General features: G+C 42.7%; 1 protein-coding gene across 1 annotated transcript in view; it reads right to left on the reverse strand.

Moving 5' to 3' along the window:
• LOC123515689 (putative neural-cadherin 2) overlaps positions 1 to 21884 on the reverse strand; it is a 49733-nt gene that overhangs the window by 7219 nt on the left and 20630 nt on the right. The window contains 12 exon segments of the mRNA XM_045274514.1: positions 142 to 350; positions 469 to 682; positions 860 to 1048; positions 1479 to 1655; positions 1976 to 2131; positions 2424 to 2587; positions 2690 to 2923; positions 3050 to 3227; positions 3910 to 4047; positions 6012 to 6176; positions 9059 to 9174; positions 11507 to 11626. Of these exon segments, the coding sequence (XP_045130449.1) occupies positions 142 to 350; positions 469 to 682; positions 860 to 1048; positions 1479 to 1655; positions 1976 to 2131; positions 2424 to 2587; positions 2690 to 2923; positions 3050 to 3227; positions 3910 to 4047; positions 6012 to 6176; positions 9059 to 9174; positions 11507 to 11626 (2060 nt within the window).

Raw genomic sequence — 21884 nt, forward strand, 5'->3', positions numbered from 1 at the left:
ACATTGTGGATGGATATTTGTAAATTTTTTTCATGGGACTGCATTTGGATGCATCGACACTGAAGTTGATTGTATGTTAGGTAATGGTAGAACGGTATTGGAAGACTAACACCAAAATTCTGATTGGGTAGAGAGGCAGACCTGCATTGTGTGCACGGTGACGGTCTTGGCGGCGGGCGCCATGGGGTTGTCGTTGACGTCGGCCACGTGCAGGGTGAGGGTGACGGTGGCAGTGAGGGACGGCCACCCAGCGTCGCCCACCACCAGGGGCACCAGCAGGATGGGACGCTCCTCTCGGTCCAGCGCTGCCCGCGTCCACACCACGCCCACGCCCCGCCCGTCGTCTCCTCCTGCACCAAACACAGGAAGGCGTCAGCCAGGGAGGCGAGTCTCGCTCCCTCCGGGGCGGAGGTGCAGCTCCACTGAAAACAAGTGTAGCCAAGTGTACAGAGTGTTGGCGCGACTCACTCCTGTCCAGCGTGACTCTGACACTGTCACTGACGTGGGGCGGCGCGCGGGGATCCAGGGAGATGGTGAAGGGCGGCCCGTGACCCTGCCGCCAGTCGTCGGGGTCACCCAGCTTGACCCGCGCCACCAGCTGTGCCTGGCTGTTCTCCGTCACCTGCACCTCGCGAGGTTCAGACAGGAACGGCGGGTTGTCGTTCACATCTGTCACATTGATCTGTTGAGAATCGGAATCAGATTACAAAAAGGGTATAAGGACGACCTAATAAATCATTGGGAACGGTTTTGGTAAACAAACGAAAAATCATAAAAGAATGGCTTGCATTTGTTCGTGTTTTAGTATAAATTCAATGCATCAGCAAGATCAGAGTCATTAAGTAAATGATTTACTCACTGCCAGAGTAGCGGTGGCCGTCCTGGGCGGCACCCCGTCGTCCACCGCCAGCACCATCACCCTGTGGGTATCCCTAGCTTCCCGATCCATCCCTCCCACCAGGTGCAGTGCCCCGGTCTCGTCAACTTCAAATTGGTGGCCAGGATCGCTGGCTGGATCTACCTGGTACTGGACACGGCTGTCACCACCCTGATGGAGACAAATAGATGGGCTGGCACGGGAACCTTTCTTTCTTAGCTTTCAGATAACATGCCTGTCTTTACTAATTCCAGACTGGAAGGTGTGTTATCATATGCTACGAAGGTTTGTTACAGCTGTCAGAAAGTCTGTTTGTAAAGCCTGGCAACTCTCTGATAATAAACCCTTCACTGGTGGTAGAGACTTCTATCGTTGTGTGTGTGTGTGTTGTGTGTGTGTGTGTGTCCGAATCCCAATAGTCACAGTAATTGTCTGGAAATGTTATACCAAACAGACTAATAATCATATTTATATAATTCCTTACAAACAAGATAATCAATTGATTACGTATCAATCATTAAGTCAAACGTGTCTGTATAAATCAGGTCAGTTCTTCTTGAAATGCAAATTCTAGACCTTCTTGATGACCTGTGAAGCTTACAACATCCGGATCAAGGGCCGTGAAGGAGGCGAGGAGGGATCCTCGCGGGGTGTCCTCTGGGAGGGTTAAATGGATAACATCCTCACTAAACACTGGGTCGTTGTCGTTCTCGTCCACCACATTGAGCCTCACCCTGGTCTCCGCCACGTGATCAGTCCGTTCCCACGCAGCCTCCCCCTGTGAGTGTGGCACGACCGTACACCGAAAATTTAGATCTGTTTATTCATTTATATAGCTATGATTACTAATGTTTTGTATATATATATATATATATATATATATATATATATATATATATATATATATATATATATATATATATATATATATATATATATATATATATCTCTCTCTCTCTCTCTCTCTCTCTCTCTCTCTCTCTCTCTCTCTCTCTCTCTCTCTCTCTCTCTCTCTCTCTCTCTCTCTCTCTCTCTCTCTCTCTCTCTCTCTCTCTCTCTCTCTCTCTCACCATCCACTCACCCCACCTACACACTCACCATATCTGTCACCTGAACCTTGAAGTGGAAGCCCTGCCGGTGGTCAGGATCCTCGTAGTCGAGTGACTCCACAGACCTCAGGTTTCCTCCGGGTAAGGATCCAGACGCGGCCTCCACACGGAACATTTGCCAGCCCCGCCCGCTGCCCGGCACCACCTGCGCCAACACCTAGCACCTCAGAAAATCAAAGAGCAAAGTAGCTGTACAAGTATAATGACAATTACACACCCGTGTGTTCGAGATGCTTCCAATATTCGCTCTGCCTGTATTAATGTACTTATTTGAAAATTTTCATGTTCCCTTTAAACAAAAGTCTGCATGATAGGCAAGTAACTATGCAGAATGATATTGTGTTTGGTCATCTGCATACTAATACGGATTTTAGAGAAGAAAATGTTAAAGAACAGGGAAAGAAAGGATTTGTTGAGAATAGAGATGTGAACCTGACCCTGTAGGCGAAGTCGTTGGTGACGTCCTGGTCCACGACGGTGAGTGTGGCCAGCACGTTGTCGGGGTCGAGGCTCTCAGGCACGTCCAGCGTCCACTCGGGCCGCGAGAACCTCGGAGGCACGTCGTTCACGTCGTCCACGTCCACCACCACCGTTCCCGTGCCTGGGGGAGGCGTGAGGGGGGGGGGAGAGAGTGAACAGCGAGGTTGACGGCAGGGGAAGGGAGAAAAGAAGAGTGACACGGGCGTGTTTCCCTCACACTCACCCTTGAGGCCGCCGCCGTCGGTCGCCACCACCTGGATGACGTAGCGCTGGGTCTTCTCCCGGTCGAGGCAGCACAGCGCCGTGGTGATGACGCCCAGCTCGCTGTCGATCGCGAAGATGGGACGGCCGCTCGACTCGTCGATCGCGTTCTTCTCCAGCGAGAAGGTCACCTTGGCGTTGTCTCCCTCCTGGGGGTCGTCGTGGTCCGTGGCCACCACGCGCGTCACCGACGACCCTGCAGAGCACCGTTATCAATATAGAGCATTGATATTCTCTTCAGTAATAAAGATCGGTGGAATAGGCAGTGACAAACTCATGATTGTTTGGTCCACGAGGCATGAGTGGTCAGCGTCCAGGTTACCGAGGGGCGTGTCCTCGGAGACGGTGGCGGTGGTGGTGCGGGAAGGGAAGAAAGGCGCGTTGTCGTTGGCGTCCTTGAGGTTAACACGGATGTCGGTGTGCGCCTCTAGCTCTCCGTCCGTGGCCGTCACCCTCAAGTGCCACTGAGGCCGGCCATGGGGAGGATCGCGGTCCAGGGGCTGCGGGGGAGAGGAACGTGTAGGCGGATATATTAGCAGTGTACTGGCCAGAGAGAGAGAGAGAGAGAGAGAGAGAGAGAGAGAGAGAGAGAGAGAGAGAGAGAGAGAGAGAGAGAGAGAGAGAGAGAGAGAGAGAGAGAGAGAGAGAGAGAGAGAGAGAGAGAGAGAGAGAGAGAGAGAGAGAGAGAGAATGTGAGGCAATGTATGTTAGGGTTGCAAGGGGTCAGAAAAATTAACACTCTTTTGAGAGTCACAAAGTATGTGACTCTCCATAGATATGTCCCTGCCTACTCAATGCGGTTTGTAGTGGCAAGACATGAAGGGCTCGTCCAGCCTTGAGGGAGAGAATATCAGAATATCAACGACAAAATCGCTCATCAGGAAAAAAAAAATAAATAAATAAATAAATAAATAAATAAATAAATAAATAAATATATATATATATATATATATATATATATATATATATATATATATATATATATATATATATATATATATATATATATATATATATATATATATATATATATATATATATATATATATATATATATATATATATATATATATATATATATATATATATATATATCACAATCACGTCACTATTAAGACAATGTTTCTGCCATTCAGTATTCTTGCATTTCCTTTCAATCGTGCCCTCAGCCCGCTCACTCACCCTGAGGAGCAGCACGGTGCCCGAGGCGGCGTCCACGGAGAAGCAAGGCCGCGACCCGTTGGCGAACATTCCGTCCCCGGAAATGGTGTAAGCCAGCCTGCCGAACCGACCCGCGTCCCCGTCCACCGCCGTCACTTGCTGTGGAAAAACGGAATGCTGTAAAAAGATGGAAACTTTGAGTGATTCTGAAAGAGAGTGCGGAAAACAACAGTAGAAGATAAATAGAGAGAGAGATAAAAAGATGAAAGTTCCCGCGACCGTTACTTCATAAAATGTGTAACAGAAGAAATAAAAATCCTCATTAGATACCACAACCTTGAAAGTAGCACCACCTTCATCACTTACAACCACAATCCAAGAATATAAACCAAGAGTCTGTACCTCCCTTACCACCACCACCATCACCACCACCACTAAACCCTAGTTCAATACTGACACGTCCTTTGAGAGCCAACACCACCATCCGTATTGGCCAATCTACACTCTCTTTCTACACTTCCTTTTCTTCGAGTCCTTCAGATGGAACATTGATAAAGTGGGAGGCATTAGGGTCCAGAGGGTACAACGAGGTCGCGTCCTTTTCCCTGGTCTAACACTTCTCGTTCTCGTACTTTTCACGGCTGGTGGTTTGCGTCGAGCGGACATGACGAACCACGACACTGATTCCGCTACGCTGGGAAAAATCGCAGTGTTACGGCTTGAAAGGTTTAGTTTAGAGTCTCCTTTCATAGCAGAGTTGTGTAGCTTCATAGGCGCAGGAATTTTGCTCCTTTCAGTGATAGACTTAAAGAGATCATCATTTCTCTGGAGTTAAGGAAGAGAAAAAAGTTAAAAAAAGGGACAAGAAGATGATGCCGTAGAGGAGGAAGAGGAGGAAAAGAAGAAGAGGAATGATAAAAAAGAAAAGAAAGAAAAGAAATAGAAGAATAGATAAAAGGTAAAAAAAAAATGTATGAAGCACTGAGAGAAACCTTTCAGTTCAGTTACTGTTCGTTTGAGTATTCTGAGCTCTCTTTTTTTTCATTCACTGATTTATACTGTAGGTGTATTGCGGGTTTGCCTCTCTCAATACATTAAAAACTTCCCAAACGAATGTCGTCATTTACTCGTATGTGTGAATTGGCCTTGACAGTAAAGGTGCTTCAAGTTACGAACAGCTGAGCGTGGAATCCCACACAGGTGTTCGTCTTTTAGTGGTTTATGTTGGCATGTATCTCCTGCTGTGGGCGACGATACCTTTGCAAAATTCCGTATTAATGAAACTTTGCCCTGTGGTACTTAGAGTTACAGGCATTATTTCGCTGCGACTCAAGCCTATCCATATCAAATGCCATTTCTCTGACTTGGGAATATGTAAAATATTGCCATCCAGTGCCATGTCTGAGAACTTGTGTGAAATTGAGAGCAGCACTTTTTATTTATGTGTATCGGTTTGACAAAAGTGAAGTGTGTTTAGTTATATTTTCTCTCGTTCGTGTGATTGAAGAAGATGTATTATTGGGATGCTAAGATGGTCATTAGAGGTGTTATAGTTATAGATAAATGCAATTATCAAATACTACATCAAATAATCGCTAACAAGATTTTGGTACACCTGATATTCGCTTGGAAAATGCGTTGGATATGAGTGATAAATCATGTCATCCGCAAAACACGCTACAGAAGAAAGGAATTCAGAAATGAAGCAGAAAATGCATAAGTGCTCGTCATACTCCGTCACTCATTGAAAACTTTATTTAGAACAACAACTTTAATATTTAAATCTCAATTACTGGTGCAAAATATGTAATCATGTTTTTATGCAAATTTTAGTGGACATATATTTATGAATTTCAGATACTGAATAACGTAATGCAATACCTAGATTTTTTTTGCCGTTGCTCAGTAGAATATAATATATATCTGCTTATCTACATACGTACTCTCTCTCTCTCTCTCTCTCTCTCTCTCTCTCTCTCTCTCTCTCTCTCTCTCTCTCTCTCTCTCTCTCTCTCTCTACACGTTTTTTTTTCTTCTGATATAATCCAATTTTGATATGCCATGGGAAAAAAAATTATATTAGTAACACACCACGATAGCCACGATCCATGTCTGTCTTTTACCTTCAGTATGACTTTGGGCAGGTGTCTGTTGTCCTCCTCAGTGATCTGGGTCTCGTGCAGCGCCCTCAGGAACACCGGCGCATGGTCGTTCTGGTCATCCACCTTCACCACCACCCGCGTCTTGGTCTTTGCCTCGCCCGCCACAGCCTCCACAACCAGCTCGTACTGAGAGAAAGTGTGGGAGGATGTGGGGGAAATATATATAGTATTGGAAATGGCCACTATAAGTCTGCGAAAGCTTGTTATGATTTAGTGTGTGTGTGTTTGTGGTGTGTGTGTGTGTGTGTGTGTGTGTGTGTGTGTGTGTGTGTGTGTGTGTGTGTGTGTGTGTGTGTGTGTGTGTGTGTGTGTGTGTGTGTGTGTGTGTGTGTGTGTGTGTGTGTGTGTGTGTGGCTCTTTATTAGAGGGTAAAAATTATTCTGTACCATATCATATTATAAACGTTTTAATAAACTCTGAAAACCAAAGCCAGTTTAAGATTTTCAGTGAGAGAGAGAGAGAGAGAGAGAGAGAGAGAGAGAGAGAGAGAGAGAGAGAGAGAGAGAGAGAGAGAGAGAGAGAGAGAGAGAGAGAGAGAGACAGAGAGAGAGAGAAAACTCTTACTGACCTAAAATTACCCCCTTCACACGGTTCGCAAAAATCACGACTAATTTTTGTACTTCGTCAACGCCAAAGCGACACTTGCCTAACCATTCCATCCCGCTACACTGTCCGGCGCTCATCCCGCACAGCAAAACCGGTGCAGGGAAAGAGAAGCACGCCATTACGACCTCCCCTTGGCGGGTGTGACAGGCAGACTGACGGGCCTCGGCAACCAACAGGACCATGCTACACGTTATGTCAGCCTAACGGGCACGCTCATGCTGAGGGGAGAGTGGCGGCTGGCGGAAGGCTGAACCGACTGCCGTGTTATTATGTGTGTGTGTGTGTGTGTGTGTGTGTGTGTGTGTGTGTGTGTGTGTGTGTGTGTGTGTGTGTGTGTGTGTGTGTGTGTGTGTGTTGAATTCAGACTGTTATTAAGGTGTTGTTAGTGATGTTGCTGGCTTTAACCCCTTGAGTACCACGATGCGTTTCCATATTAATTCTGCTTATTATTTTGTTATTTTATACGGCTTTGGAAACTCATGTGGGCGATTAAAGTAGTGATGGCTGTTGTCATTAATCTTCTGACTTCCATAGACCCTTCCTAATGTTAACGAAATGGTCTAATTGTACACAAATCTCAAGGTAAAAAATACCTCTAGTACTGAAGTAGTTAAAGCGTTATTACTGTTGGTGCTGTCTTTAGTTTTATATTTTAACATAATGGTGGTGTTGGTAGTATTGATGTTGTCAATGTCAATCATAGTATCGTGATTCGTCCACATTAGCTCCGGACGTTGGTGAGCGCAGCATGGATAGTGTCAGAGGGGTGCTGGCTACATGAAAAATTGACGTTACTCCATCAAATATTTAGGTTAACTGAGTAAACGGAGGAATAATGAATGAACACGCGAACCGAATATCTCATCATTCATCATTCCAGAGGCAGGTGCAGCTCTATCTCACAGTACTGATCTTGCCCTGCCGGTGCTCGCTGTCTCAGAGAATCCCTTTAATCCCCCTCATGCCTCGACAAATACGTGTGTCGATGACCTGCAGAGAGCCCGGGAATGTGCGACCCACCAACACTTGAGAGCCCTCCTTGGATTGATCCCTGCTCTGATTTCTCGAGGCAATAACCACCTTCGAAGTACCCACGCCTTTCTCACCTGTCTGTTTACCGTCACATAGGCAACTTAGAAACCTATCAACCTAACTCTCTAGCTAATATCTACCACCCTACCGACTTATCTACTTATCCCTTCAATACTGAGACATTTTTATCATGAATTTTTGGTGTGATTAGGCGATTTACATTAGGAAAGGTCTATGGAAGTCAGAAGAAGGCGATTTACATTAGGAAAGATCTATGGAAGTCAGAAGATTAATGGCAAGAGTCTTCGCGATTTTTACCCCCACATATGTTTCTGAAGCTGTATATATCACCAAACAGTAGCCAGAATCAATATGAAAACGTGTCATGGTACTGAAGAGGTTAACTTAACGCCTGTCTTCTTACCTTCCTATATATGGATCTTCCTTCTCTTATGCTGAACAGCTCCCCTGACTTCCAATTCATTTACCTACCTATCAACCCACATCCACCCACCTCGTATACATTTACCTACTTTTTTTACCTATTCCCTACGTGTCGTACCTGCCACACTGATATACTTGCCTACCTACTTGCTCTGTTTACATATAAAATGCGTGTAAGAGTTATATACACTCAGTCATGTTGTTATTGCGATATATATGCTGTCTTGATACGTAAATTAGAAAGACATATCAGAATTTATGATAAACTTTTTTCATTAAGAGAGAAAAGGCGGAAAATGGAAAGGTGGCTATTTCCCCACAGCAAAAAATGATTTATTGATTTTTCTTTAGCAGTGCTGTAAATATTGAAATTAAATATGTTAGGTTAAAAATTCTACGTCTTTTTTTCTTCGGTATCATGTTATAATTTCGACCTTAACTAACCATACCGCATTTCCGCCTACTGCCCGTTAATGAGCAGTGTCGTACAACCCCTGAGGGACTATGCTGCTGTGAAAATTATATATTTAATCACCCGAGAGCTCTGAAATACGAGTAACATATAACTGTTCTGGCTCAACACTCAGCGTAATGCAACCCGAAGGGAATGCCGTTAAGCGAGTGGATTGTAGCAACATTCCTAAAATTAGATAGATAGGTCGATAGATATGCATATAGATGGACCAATGGATACACAGAAAAACAGATACATATATATATATATATATATATATATATATATATATATATATATATATATATATATATATATATATATATATATATATATATATATATAGAGAGAGAGAGAGAGAGAGAGAGAGAGAGAGAGAGAGAGAGAGAGAGAGAGAGAGAGAGAGAGAGAGAGGAATGGGGGAGGGAGGATAGAGTGTATACTGATGCAGTATAGTGGCGCTCCGACCCACCTGTTGCTGCAGCTCGTAGTCAAGAGGGCGTAGGAGCGAGAGGTTGCCTGAGGTTGGGTCGAGGCGGAACAGACCGGCTTCATTGCCTTGCACCAATTTGTATTGCACTGTCTCACCTTGAAGAAGAGGAACAAGTATTTCACTTTGTATTTAATTGGGTTTAAAGAACAGCTGTGGAAAATGTAGAGAATTATTTATAGATAGCGAAGAAAAACAACGCTTTTTAAACTAAAAATGGGTTGTGAAATGACGAATTTATGATTATATTAAGGAGAGCTTAACAAATAAACTCCGCTATTTCTCGTATTCTCACTTCTTTTTAAGTAAGATCTTCATGTTGTACAAAAGGTTTAGCATGCTTTGCGTTACTGAGAGTGGAGGCTTAACTCTCCTAGAATGGAAATTAATGAATAAATCGATTGATAAGTATAAAACTCCTACGTGTTCCGCCTCTCATTACTTAGATGAACCTTGAAAAAAGAATGATTAAACGAATGAAAGGTAACAGGTAACAAATGTGATTACCCTCTTAGTGGTATTACAAAATAAAGCACAAATAATTAAACAGCTGTGGCTGGCATCTATATGATTTGTTGTTGGTCTGCTAAATAATTCACAAACATTTGTAGATTAATGACAACCTGTAAAAGATTGATGACTCAAAGTTTTAACATTTCATGTATTCGATCATTAAACATTTAAACCCATGTTGGAGGGAGAGGCTTGTCTCAAAGTAAAAGGGCATCTTTTATCATCTCATATAGCGGCCTTATTGATGTGGCCCGCTAACCTTTGTATCTCAAGATAATGAATGTTTAAAAGAGCCGGACGATGCGTAGCATGCTTCACATTGACATTACCATCCTGCTGTGACATCAGTTCCTTCAACACACTGTCCGGCTATAGCACTCACGTGAATGATGAACACTTTATCTTAGTTTAATGTCAGTAAGTGTACGTCACTGCTGGTGTTCATCAAATCTGAAGAGAACCACGTCATTTCAAAGTGAAGCAGCGAAGTACCGTGCTCTATAATAGTTACTAGGTTTTCCGAAGGTGCGATACGAATTTGTGATTGGTCGTGCTGTGTGAAAGGAAGGGTACTCGTCAAAGTTGTAATCCGCAAGACTGATCATGCCTGAATATTACATACTTGCACAGCCAAAACTAAACACAACACTGTGCTCATGTGTTAAGTCCTGAAAATTTTGATAGCGGCAATTCCATCCACGTGTGTTTGGTGTTCTTATTGTCATTGAGGAGGGTATCATGTTACCTTATTGAAAAGATCTCCAATTTGAAAAGAAAAAAAAACGTTTGCGAGAGAGAGAGAGAGAGAGAGAGAGAGAGAGAGAGAGAGAGAGAGAGAGAGAGAGAGAGAGAAACGAAAAAAAATGAAATGTGCTCTAAGTTTCATATGGAGAAGAAAGATAAAACGATCGATATATGGAAAAAAATCAACAGTTATCTGAGAAGGATAGTCGTTTTTGTATTTTTTCGTGACAACCTCCTCCACTGTAGTATTTTTATGATTACTGCCGAAATGGTCAGTTATCCCCTAGTAGTTTTCAGTGTACGATACTGCAGACGACAGGGAGAAATACGTTCTGTCAAGCCGTTAGCAATTACCAACGTCAGGTGGAAAGAGTTGCGACAGGCTGAACCTACCAGCTCTGTTTTTATTTTATTTATTTTCTTTCGGAACAGCAACGACTCCGCTTCACTTTTTTTTCCGTGGAGTGTCAGCCTCAAGGTCGCGGCCACGGGTATTTCATTTTGTGCACCACGTCAAGACCCGGCCAGTTTTAATTGCGGACTCCGTGTGACTTAGATTTAAATGGAGTTAATTGGTGACATCGTTTTTTTTCTTTTTATAAATATTCCACTATTCATTCATGTAATGCAGGAGAGAGAGAGAGAGAGAGAGAGAGAGAGAGAGTGCGCACGCGGGCGCATACAAGTGCGTGTTCATGTGCGTCCTTGCAACACACTATATGACTTGAAAGCAGTAATGGTCTTGGGCCAATATCCATTTATTGCACCGTGGCATTTTTGGAAGGACCTCCGGAAAACTCCACCCTTGTAACTGATAATGACTGCGTCATTTTTTATGAGAGTGAGAAGTGTTGTAAAGGTGTGATACTGATACAGTCCTTGGTATCCTTCAGACTCGCTGGACAGGACGTGCTCACCTTCTCCTTCTATTAGGTACACAGAATTTATGAATATATATTTTTTTTATTAGAGAGATTTTACAGGATAATGTACAGGAATGAAGACGCTGCAAATATCAAACGCACACACACACACACACACACACACACACACACACACACACACACACACACAAACACACGCGCGCGCGCGCGCACGCACACAAGTTTCTGAGGTGATTCTGGGTAAATTCCATACTGGAAATATAGGTTTGTTGTAAGATAAACCACTCACCTGAGGCCCGCACCCTGGCAGACAGCCGCAGCAGGTGGTCAGCGCGGGTGTTCTCAGGAACCGTCACCTCATACTCCGGCTGCTCGAACTCCACCGGGTCGCTGCCCACCAGCTTGGTCACTGTGAGGCAGAAAGGCGAGGTTACTAATGCAACATATTCTTTATTCTTATCCAGTCATTACTCGCTTTAACTTTCTGTATTATGCCTCAAACCCTATTAACACACACACACACTCTCTCTCTCTCTCTCTCTCTCTCTCTCTCTCTCTCTCTCTCTCTCTCTCTCTCTCTCTCTCTCTCTCTCTCTCTCTCTCTCTCTCTCACAACATATGTGAAATTTTAAGCTCACCATTATCATGTCAAGATTCTTTACTGCAGAAGTCAGTCTTCATTCACGATATGAAAGTTAGTTCAGACAAAAGGGAAAACAATCTTTATACTTTACAGCAAGACGCAGTGTCTTCAGGGTTGCTCTGACGGTGATTTCCGAGAAGAGTAAGATTCACTGGGAAAGTCATTTACTTACTTTCAATCCTTTTGGTCGTAGATTGATCGGAAATAAGGGAAGGATGTGGCAGTCTTGAAACACTTGAATATTGTTAAGTCAGCAAAGTAACAGACGAGATTCGAGTGGTCTCTTTGATCTGTCTTAAACCTTCCCCCTGACCGACGGGTGAGCGGGAGCGAGCCCTGTTACGTATCCCTCACGTCTGCTCTCCAACGTGCATTACCCGTCACGACGCGCTGAAACGCCTTTCATCTCCAAGTGGTTTGATCCATTGGATTGCTCTCTCACGCGTTCACTTCCTCGCACTTGTATTAGCCTGTGCTTCCTCTCTCTCTCTCTCTCTCTCTCTCTCTCTCTCTCTCTCTCTCTCTCTCTCTCTCTCTCTCTCTTCTCTTAGCCTGTGCTTCTCTCTCTCTCTCTCTCTCTCTCTCTCTCTCTCTCTCTCTCTCTCTCTCTCTCTCTCTCTCTCTCTCTCTCTCTCTCTCTCTCTCTCTCTCTCTCTCTCTCTCTCTCTCTCTCTCTCTCTCTCTCTCTCTCTCTCTCTCTCTCTCTCACACACACACACACACACACACACACACACACACACACACACATACACACGCACACACACTGGTAAGATATAAAAAGTTTGTTGTTCCAGCCAGGTTTGAATACAGTGAGAGAAAGTTATGTGAAGAGGCAAGAGGTAGAGAGAGGGTGAGACGGGAGAAGTTTAGTTACAACTCTTAATACTTTTACAAACAAATACGTGTCATCGATATACTGGCTATACTCTGGTGTATAAAAGGAATAAAAAGTTAAGGTTTGATGTTTCTAATACCTTCAGTACCACCCAAAGCGGACCCATTATTATTTTTTTTTTTTTGGCCATGAGAGAAAGAAATCGTACCTGAATCAACCAACTTCATCTGACATACAATATCCTCAGACTTAGATATTTTCACAATTTAATGAACTGGCGTCCCTTTTTGTTATTTTCTCTCTTCACTGTGATTCTCCGTTACCTCCAGTGCTTCAGTCGAACCCATAAGTCCATTTTCTCGTTCTTTTCTCATTCCCTGCAGCGTATCCTGACGCCCATTTGTTCCTCGCGACGTTGAAAGGCAAGAGCTGCTTAGGTTTGTGCTGAGGCTGAAGATTCTCACTAATGACCGCACGTGTCCATCTCGCCGCGGACAGAAAAGAAAAAGGTACACGAGGAAAGTCCAGTTCTCGTTAGTAGCATTGTTGGACAGAGAGAGAGAGAGAGAGAGAGAGAGAGAGAGAGAGAGAGAGACTTTTATTTGCAGGAACTTAGTATACTTGATCTTAGCGAGTTATGTCCAAGCCAGAGGTAGTTGTCAGTGGCAATACGTCGTGGGGAGCATGTGTTTTGATATGACTTTGAACATTTTCCTTATTTTGTCTACGTGTCAGCCGACAGAAATTTCATTCTTTTACCTTACACCATTTTATCTACGGCAGACCTGATGTTAGTTGATGTGTTCTAGAGGCGGTGCTGGGGCTGACACGCACCCCTTTGTGAGCATCAAGAGCCTCGTTCCCTGCAGGAATTCAGCTGTGGGGTTCTTTTCACATTAACAAACTTTTCACGTAATATTAATCTCGTTTTCGTTTCCACTGAGTAGTTTAAAGCTGTCATAACTGTTAGAGATGCGTGAATAATTGTGATTTCCGTAGCAGGTAATGTCATGAATGTTCATATATTAGCTATATTTTGTGTGACTTATGATAAGTAGCTGGTGTTGGTGAGTGACTCGTGCAGTAGTACCTGACGGATACCGATGCTTTATTACAGTATGTACTTTTTTGTTGATGATGAAGCTCAGCGTGTGTATATTAAAGTGTATTATCATATTCCCGTACCGGTCGCCTGAGAGAGGAGTATAGGTGGTACTTGGAATGGTAAGGTTGCTGTGGGATATTGTAATTTTATGAGAACACCGATAGCGTCAATGAAGTGTTCCCGATAATCGTACACTATGGTTACTGTTGCGTGTGTATCGAGTGCAGGCTTTATGGCGGATGCTGCTGTGATGTGTGACGCAATGTTACTGCATGTGTAGGCCGGTACTCGTATATAATCCAGACCTGTGTCCCTTCAGGACTGGGACGCATTTTTACCATGAGTTTTATTTTATACGATTAGACGATTTCATTAACATTAAGAAGGGTCAGTGGAAGTCAGAATATTAATTCCCAGAGTCTTCACTATTTTAATCCCCCACATAAGTTTCTGAAGCTGTATAAAATCACCAAATAGTAAGCAGAATGAATAGGGAAACCCGTCATGGTACTCAAACGGTTAATGCCATTTTAGGTCGTCGTAATTTCTCTGATGTTGCTATGGTTGCTCAGTAGTCGAATAACAACTCGACGCCTTCGCTCCTGTGAAGAAAACTTTGTCCCTTGATCTCATTTCCAAATGGTCAGCATATCAGAGTTCAGATTGAGATTGAAAGAAAAACCTAAACACGCCATTCAAATCGACGTGAATATAGTTGTTAATTGAAATGGAACATAAAACCATAAAACAGTAAATAAGAACATATGCCGCTAAAGCAGATGATTGAGATTTGCAAGTAGAAGAAAGGATAAAGATGGAGAAACAGAAAGATGATAAGGATAGGTGACACTTGAAAAAAAATATAGAAGGGAAAGAGAAGATGATGGTGATGATGATGGTGTAGGAGGAGGAGGAGAAGGAGAAAAAAAAAGAGAAAGATAACTAGAGAATTCTTAGCAGTGGCCAGTGCTCGACACTCGCCATCTTCAGAGAATATATTAAGCAAAACTCTCTTGCATAATTTTCTCTGCAGGGAATTCCACAACCCGAGGAGCTCTTAGATATAATTACTTACCACATAAACTTAATTATTTCTCCCCAGCAAAGAAGACTCGCTTGACACACACACACACACACACACACACACACACACACACACACACACACACACACACACACACACACACACACACACACACGTCTTCATTGCATACCTCGTAAATCACTATAATGGCTTGTTTTTGCTCTGTGTATGTGGGTGTGGATGGTTGTTTATCTTTTATCTTTGTGTGTGAATTTGTTTCTCATTTTACTTATCTGAATGATTTTGTTTCTCTGGTTGGCCTTCTCTACCGATCTGTTCATTTGTCTGTTTCCTTTATGCCGCAATGCACTAAATAGGTTATTGACACCGTCACCGCTGGTTCTGGGTAGTTAAGGTGCAGTATCATTAGTAATTCCAGTGCGTCTCATGCGGGAAATGTGAGTCCTAGTTTTGAATATGAAATGATGAATAGCGTGTCGCGAGTCGGTCGTCTGGCTAATGGCTTCCAGTCCTTGCTGGTTAATGAGACAAAACATTTCTACCTGTGTGATCAACAAGATAATGAAAGCTGTTGTTGTACTATTATATATAACGTTTGTATTCGCGTATGTTATTATAATTGCAGTTAATAAGGGGATGTGTTATCAGGCCGTGAAGAGGTCGTACACTTGAATAATATTAAGCTGCAATATCACCAGGCCACCATTTAACTTAATCTTATAACTGCGCATTAAATTTCTTGTTGATGGATGGCATAAACTTAATCTACTCTCATGAAAGCAGCGCTCCCCATCAGCTAAATTAATTACTTCTTACGATGTTGAGGGACGTAGATGAATAATTTCGCCATGGGAATACTAATTGATGGATGCCGTCTCTCTCTGTCTGTGTGTGTGTGTGTGTGTGTGTGTGTGTGTGTGTGTGTGTGTGAGAGAGAGAGAGAGAGAGAGAGAGGAGTGTGTGTGTGTGTGTGTGTGTGTGTGTGTGTGTGTGTGTATAAGTGATTGGGCCACCGCAGTGCAGTAGTCCAGTATTTGGATGGCACTGTTGATACTGTTGACACTGCTGCTGCTGCTGCTGCTGCTAGTATTAACAGTAGCATATACCAGAAAAAAGTGAAAGTGAATTATGTTATTCAACTGTGATAATTTTATATGTCTCGCAAGGGAGATATTCTGGAATAGAGCACGACGGCACAGGTGTATGTAGGTGTTGCAGGCCCAGAGCAGGTAAGGCTTGGCGAGCACCTTGGTTGGCGCGGTGAGAGGGGAGGAGAACAGTAATTGCTCTTGTAATCCCTTTGAGAAACACCACACGGATGCTGAGGAGCTTTACTCAAGATTAAGGAGAGAGAGAGAGAGAGAGAGAGAGAGAGAGAGAGAGAGAGAGAGAGAGAGAGAGAGAGAGAGAGAGAGACAAATACATATAAATACATATAAACTAAAGGAACAGACAAAAGAAAAAAAATTCATTAAATTATTTGTACCTGCCATCAAAATTTAATGTTATGATTCTGATCTGTGATTTTTAACATCCTGTACAATTATAATGTTATGGAATTTATTGGAAACCAAATTGCTAGAAATTGATCGAGTGAATATGGAATTGGCAATAATCAAGCTGATGCAACAGCCTGGAGGGTTAATAAGGAAGGTGCACACATATTATTCAGGAAGGACAAAGGTGAGCAGCCGGGTTTGGTAATATCAATCCCCTTCACCTACTCCAGTCATCTCCTTCAGACGCTTTCCTTGAACACCTAGACACCTTGCCGCTCCTCCTTCACCTCACAGATCACGGTACAACACCCTCTTTGTCCTAGCTTCCCTCTCTCCTCTGTGTGTGTGTGTGTGTGTGTGTGTGTGTGTGTGTGTGTGTGTGTGTGTGTGTGTGTGTGTGTGTGCGTGAGTGTGTTTTAGTCTGCTATGGAAGGTTTGGCGTCCCTTGACAAACTGCGTCTCTCCCCCGTACATTTAAGTCGTGAGTGCAAGACGTTGAGCCAGTGTTCCCTGCAACACAAAGACACGTCCGGCTAAGAATCGCGCCTCGCTGCGCTGGTGTGGTGCTGACACATATCCGGGCTGCGATTCCATATCCCTTTCACCCACCAGGAGGAAAAGGGAAGTGCCAAGGTGTGGAGAAGACAAACCTTATGACCAAAAGTGAAGAATCAGAGGTTTTATTTCTTTATTTTCTTAAGGGAAAGGTGGCATCCAGTATTATTATTGCCTACTACAGTATATTTATACTTCTCTAAGTTCTATAGATTTATTGTAACACCAGTTGTGTCACCTATTTCAGGCTAAAGGATATCTGTCCCTCTGACAGTGGAATCTCTCTCTCTCTCTCTCTCTCTCTCTCTCTCTCTCTCTCTCTCTCTCTCTCTCTCTCTCTCTCTCTCTCTCTCTCTCTCTCTCTCTCTCTCTCTCTCTCTCTCTCTCTCCTCTCTCTCTCCTCTCTCTCTCCTCCTCCTCCTCCTCCTCCTCCTCCTCCTCCTCCTCCCTTCCACTATACTCCCATCCTCGGGGAACAGCCATCCTATCAGAGGGAAACTGAATTATTGGTGCAAGGTGATTTTTCGCAGTCCTCTCTTTTATTTATAGTTACAAATGCCCTCATTCGTCTGGCGCTCCATCGGCCCAGGGAGAGGCTGTGGCCGTCGCATTAGGCAGGTAAAATGAGTGTTACATATTATACTTTTATCAGGATAGGATGGTTTTAGACTAGTTTCTGATTGGTAACCTAACTTAACATTACTTAACCCAACGTATTATATTCTAGTCCCTTTCAGTAATAGTTAACGTGGGTGTTTTTATATGATCTGACCCTTCTGCTGGATTGGGTTTATGTTTCTTACTTGTTAGTGCACAGTGGTGTAAGAAAAAGCCTCAGAATGTTACAAAGGCTCGTTGATCTTTAGCCATACTTTTTCCACAGTTCTGTGTCCGTTTCTTTGGTACTTGTTCACCCACTGTCTTTGATCCTGCCGTGTGGATCTGTCTCCACGGACCTGCTCTTATTTTACTTTTCATTGGTTTATTTATTTTGTCGCATTTTAACTTATCTTATTTTTCTTCAACGGCTTAATGTTTGCTGATGGTAATGAAGAGACTACGTGAAAAATAAAAAGAGTTCCGAAGGCTTGTAATGTAAAATAAATAAGGCATGGATGAAAGAAGCAGTGAGAGAAAAAGTAATCATGACAGGCAAGGGAAAAAGAAGGAAAAGAGGAGAAAAATCACGAACCTGGTGTATGACGGAATGGAGAAATTCTCGTGCTGGGTTGGAAGAGAAAATAAGTCAGAAGGGAAAAAAAATCATGAGAGGTGAGAGGAAAAGTGGATGTAGGAGTGGAAGGCAGAACTACGAGGAAAGACGGAGGAAGAGTATGAGGGAGGGAAGGAAAGTAAATTGCTGGCTGAGCGGAAGGAAGATTGAAAGTACAGCAAAATCCGATAATACCACACATAAATTAGCATCTTAAATTCACTAGTCGAGCCGGGGATAAATTGCAAGTCATTAAAGGGAGGTCGAGTGACGCCGGCTTAACTTTATCGACACTTCACGCAAGAATTAAAGTTTATTCACGGCCCTGAAATGCTCTTATGAATTTTGAATTTCTTCGTTAATTACAAGGCATTTTTCATAGCGATCAAAATGGGAAACGAGGAGATAGTTGAACGATAAACGAAATTAGGAGAAATTAATGAAAGAGTGGTCATCCGTGGTGTTTCGTAGCTTTTTAAAGAGGCTGTGACCCTTAACTGCAGTACAGTCATTGGACAGACTAAGAGACTGGCGATGAATATTAATAGATAAGCTGACCCACCTCAAGTATGAATGAGATAGCGAGAGAATCACAGAGGTAAGAAGGGGGGAAAAAGTTGAACACTGTAAGATTCCACGAGGGGAGTGCAATGCAGCGATATGACCTGTGTATCTGTGCCTTAACCTTTACACATGTACATCGTCTGACGTATGTGGAGGCTCAGGACTCTCATTACTGACGTTAAGCAGAAAAATGGAAAAGTTTTTTTCTTATTTATTTATTTCTTTACTGAGATCTCACGTAATATGTTGCTCTCACCATTTGTTTGTATGGTCTCTTCCACTTTTATCTCCTTTGTTCTTCGAAACTCATTGGAGAGAAAGAGAGGTAAGGGAAATATCTGTCGCTCTGCAGTTCATCTGCGGGAAAATATTAGGTGAAAGCTACTGAAACAACTTAAAAGCTGCTCTGATAAAAAAAAAAGTCTGTTCATTACATTGAAAAAAAGAAAAACAATATTGTAAGATACAGAATTCCTTTTTATAAAATTCAGTAATTGAATAAAGGGAATACCCACGCCTTGCTGCCACGAGTTATGGTTGCACAAATGGTTAGATAGCACTGGTGAACTTTTCCGTGTAAAAGGTTTTTTCCTCTTTGTTGTCATCGATTTCTTTGCGTTTTTCAGTTCAAAATTAATTCAAACCCGTGTACATAAAATGCGTTAATTTGATTACTAAAAGTTGTTATTTTTATTGAGAGAGAAAAAATACCGTTTATTTACTCAGCTTAAATCATCCACACAACAAACACGATGTCTGGCTCCAACTGCTGCCATACACTCCGTATTAGGGTTGTGTATGGCGGTGCAGGTGGTTTATGGGGAAATATGTGGAGTGTGTCAGGTCTCGCTGCACCGACATGGCGTGCCGCTGGATAAAGAAGAGTTAGGGCTTCCCATGGATTCCAGTATTTGATCGTGCATGTGAAAGTCAATTTATATGATGTAATTTATGCCATAAAAGTAATTTCTGCATAAATCATTTCGAGTTTTAATGAAAATAGTGGAGAATATGTACTTGTAGATGTTTTTGTTCTTCCTCTATTGTACTGTGAATATTTTTTTTTTTAATGTTCTTCTACTTCCCTTGGCACGGAAAACTGGAGGAAGACACACGCCGTGCACCGAGAGCTGGTTCCTTTGGCGTGCACTGGCGACTCGTTAGTGTCCTCGTTAATTCACGGTTGACGCTCACACTTTCCTTTTTCTCTTCAATTGACTATTACGTCAACATTTTTGAAGAACGCATGCAAGAAAATAGAAATCCTGTTAGTGGTGCTTCGTAGGTTGGAATAAAATAAATCACATTTTTGGAAGTGATGTGCCTTCGTTAAAAGGAAAGAAAAAAATACGTTTAAAAATACGGAATAGTTTATCATCAGCCTTATCATAGAGGAATAAAGCATGAAAGCCTAGCATCAGTTACGCATATATTGTATTTGAAAAAGTAAGACATTAAAAAAATTACTTCCATGAAGAATATTTAGTGCGCCATAGTTGGTGTTCTGTGTTGTGCTTGATTTGATATACAGTTACTGATAAAATTACCAGCTTGAAAACGATGACCTCCTTTCAGTCCCAGATTCTGTTCCCATGAGCCTAGGGAGAGAAAGTTGATTATCCCAATAAACATCAGGGACTGCCCAGGGACAGGGGGAGGACGGCCTTTGGAGAGCATAGAGGTGAAGCTGGAATATTGGCGCATAATTATGGGTCAGCCGAAGCTTGCACTGCTTTGGGGTAGGCAAGAGTTGAAAAGAGTATCAAAATATTAGCTTTTATCATTAATAAATAGAAGGATTCACTGTATATTGATACACGCTTCATTATATGCTTGTAGACAACACGAAGAAAAATCAATAATGACGTCAGTTAATCAGGTTAAGTAATTGAAGCTTAGTAGTCGCATGTGTTGGAGTGAGGAGCTAAATATCGTGTATGCATTGACGCTTCTCGACCTTCCATATATTTCCTTCCTTGTCCGCCGCGGCCTTGTCTAGTGATGCACCTGGGTCTCTGTGGGGCGCTATTCCATCTATGTTTCATGGAGGTGCTCTTGTCCCTCGTCCTTGTAGCGCCAATGTTGTATTAGGCCTCGAGGAATAAGATAGGAAAGGTCAGAGGATAGTGGAGGAACGAATGTCACTGGGATTTCAACTCGGAATCAACTTTTGTTTTTCAATGTTGTGTTCCTTCCTCCTCCCTTCCCCAATGATTCTCTCTCTCTCTCTCTCTCTCTCTCTCTCTCTCTCTCTCTCTCTCTCTCTCTCTCTCTCTCTCTCTCTCTCTCTCTCTCTCTCTCTCTCTCTCTCTCTCTCTCTCTCTCTCTCTCTCTCTCTCTCTCTCTCTCTCTCTCTCTCTCTCTCTCTCTCTCTCTCTCTCTCTCTCTCTCTCTCTCTCTCTCTCTCTCTCTCTCTCTCTCTCTCTCTCTCTCTCTCTCTCTACTCTCTCTTCTATTTGCAAGACTTCGTCACTTCTTGATCTTCTCATGTCTCTCGTGACTCTAAATTGAATAAGAGTTAATGCCATTTAATAAAAGTATCAACGCTGTTCCCTTCCTCCAATCAAAGTTTATCCATTCATGATCACATCCGACTTTGTTTACTGTCAAAAATCAAGACCCACATTGCGAAGGAACGAGTCTAAAGATCAATTAGTACTTGATACTTTGTTTCTCCCAAAACTTCGTCGCATCATTAAATCGGAAGGAAAGCCCCAGAGTCACTAATTTTAATCTTTCTCTCATCAGGGGACGAGTCACTCTGAACACAAAATGGCTAAAACTTGCTACAAAGAAGACGACAACCAAGTCTATTCACTTTTAACAGTTCTGTGTGTTTTGTTTTCGTACTTTTTAGCACCTTATAAAATTTAAGAGAAGTCGTACCCAGATTGTAAATAATTGTCTGATACCGAGAAAATTGCCGAATAAAGGAGAATTAAGGGAATGGAAAAATCCAGCGAGTGGGAGGGCAAGATAATGAAAATGAACCAGCAGGAAACACCACTGCTGCAAAAGTGTATAAGTCCTGAAATTTGAATTAAATTAACAACATTATTACTGCATATGAATAAAGGAGAGATGCAGGAATGAGAGGGAGACCTTGAGTATGAATTGGATAAGGAAACAATGCTAGGAAAATGAAAAGTTAATAATGCTATTACATACGAGAGAGAGAGAGAGAGAGAGAGAGAGAGAGAGAGAG

This window comes from Portunus trituberculatus, chromosome 39, assembly GCF_017591435.1.
Source record: "Portunus trituberculatus isolate SZX2019 chromosome 39, ASM1759143v1, whole genome shotgun sequence".
In the NCBI taxonomy this organism is placed as follows: domain Eukaryota; kingdom Metazoa; phylum Arthropoda; class Malacostraca; order Decapoda; family Portunidae; genus Portunus; species Portunus trituberculatus.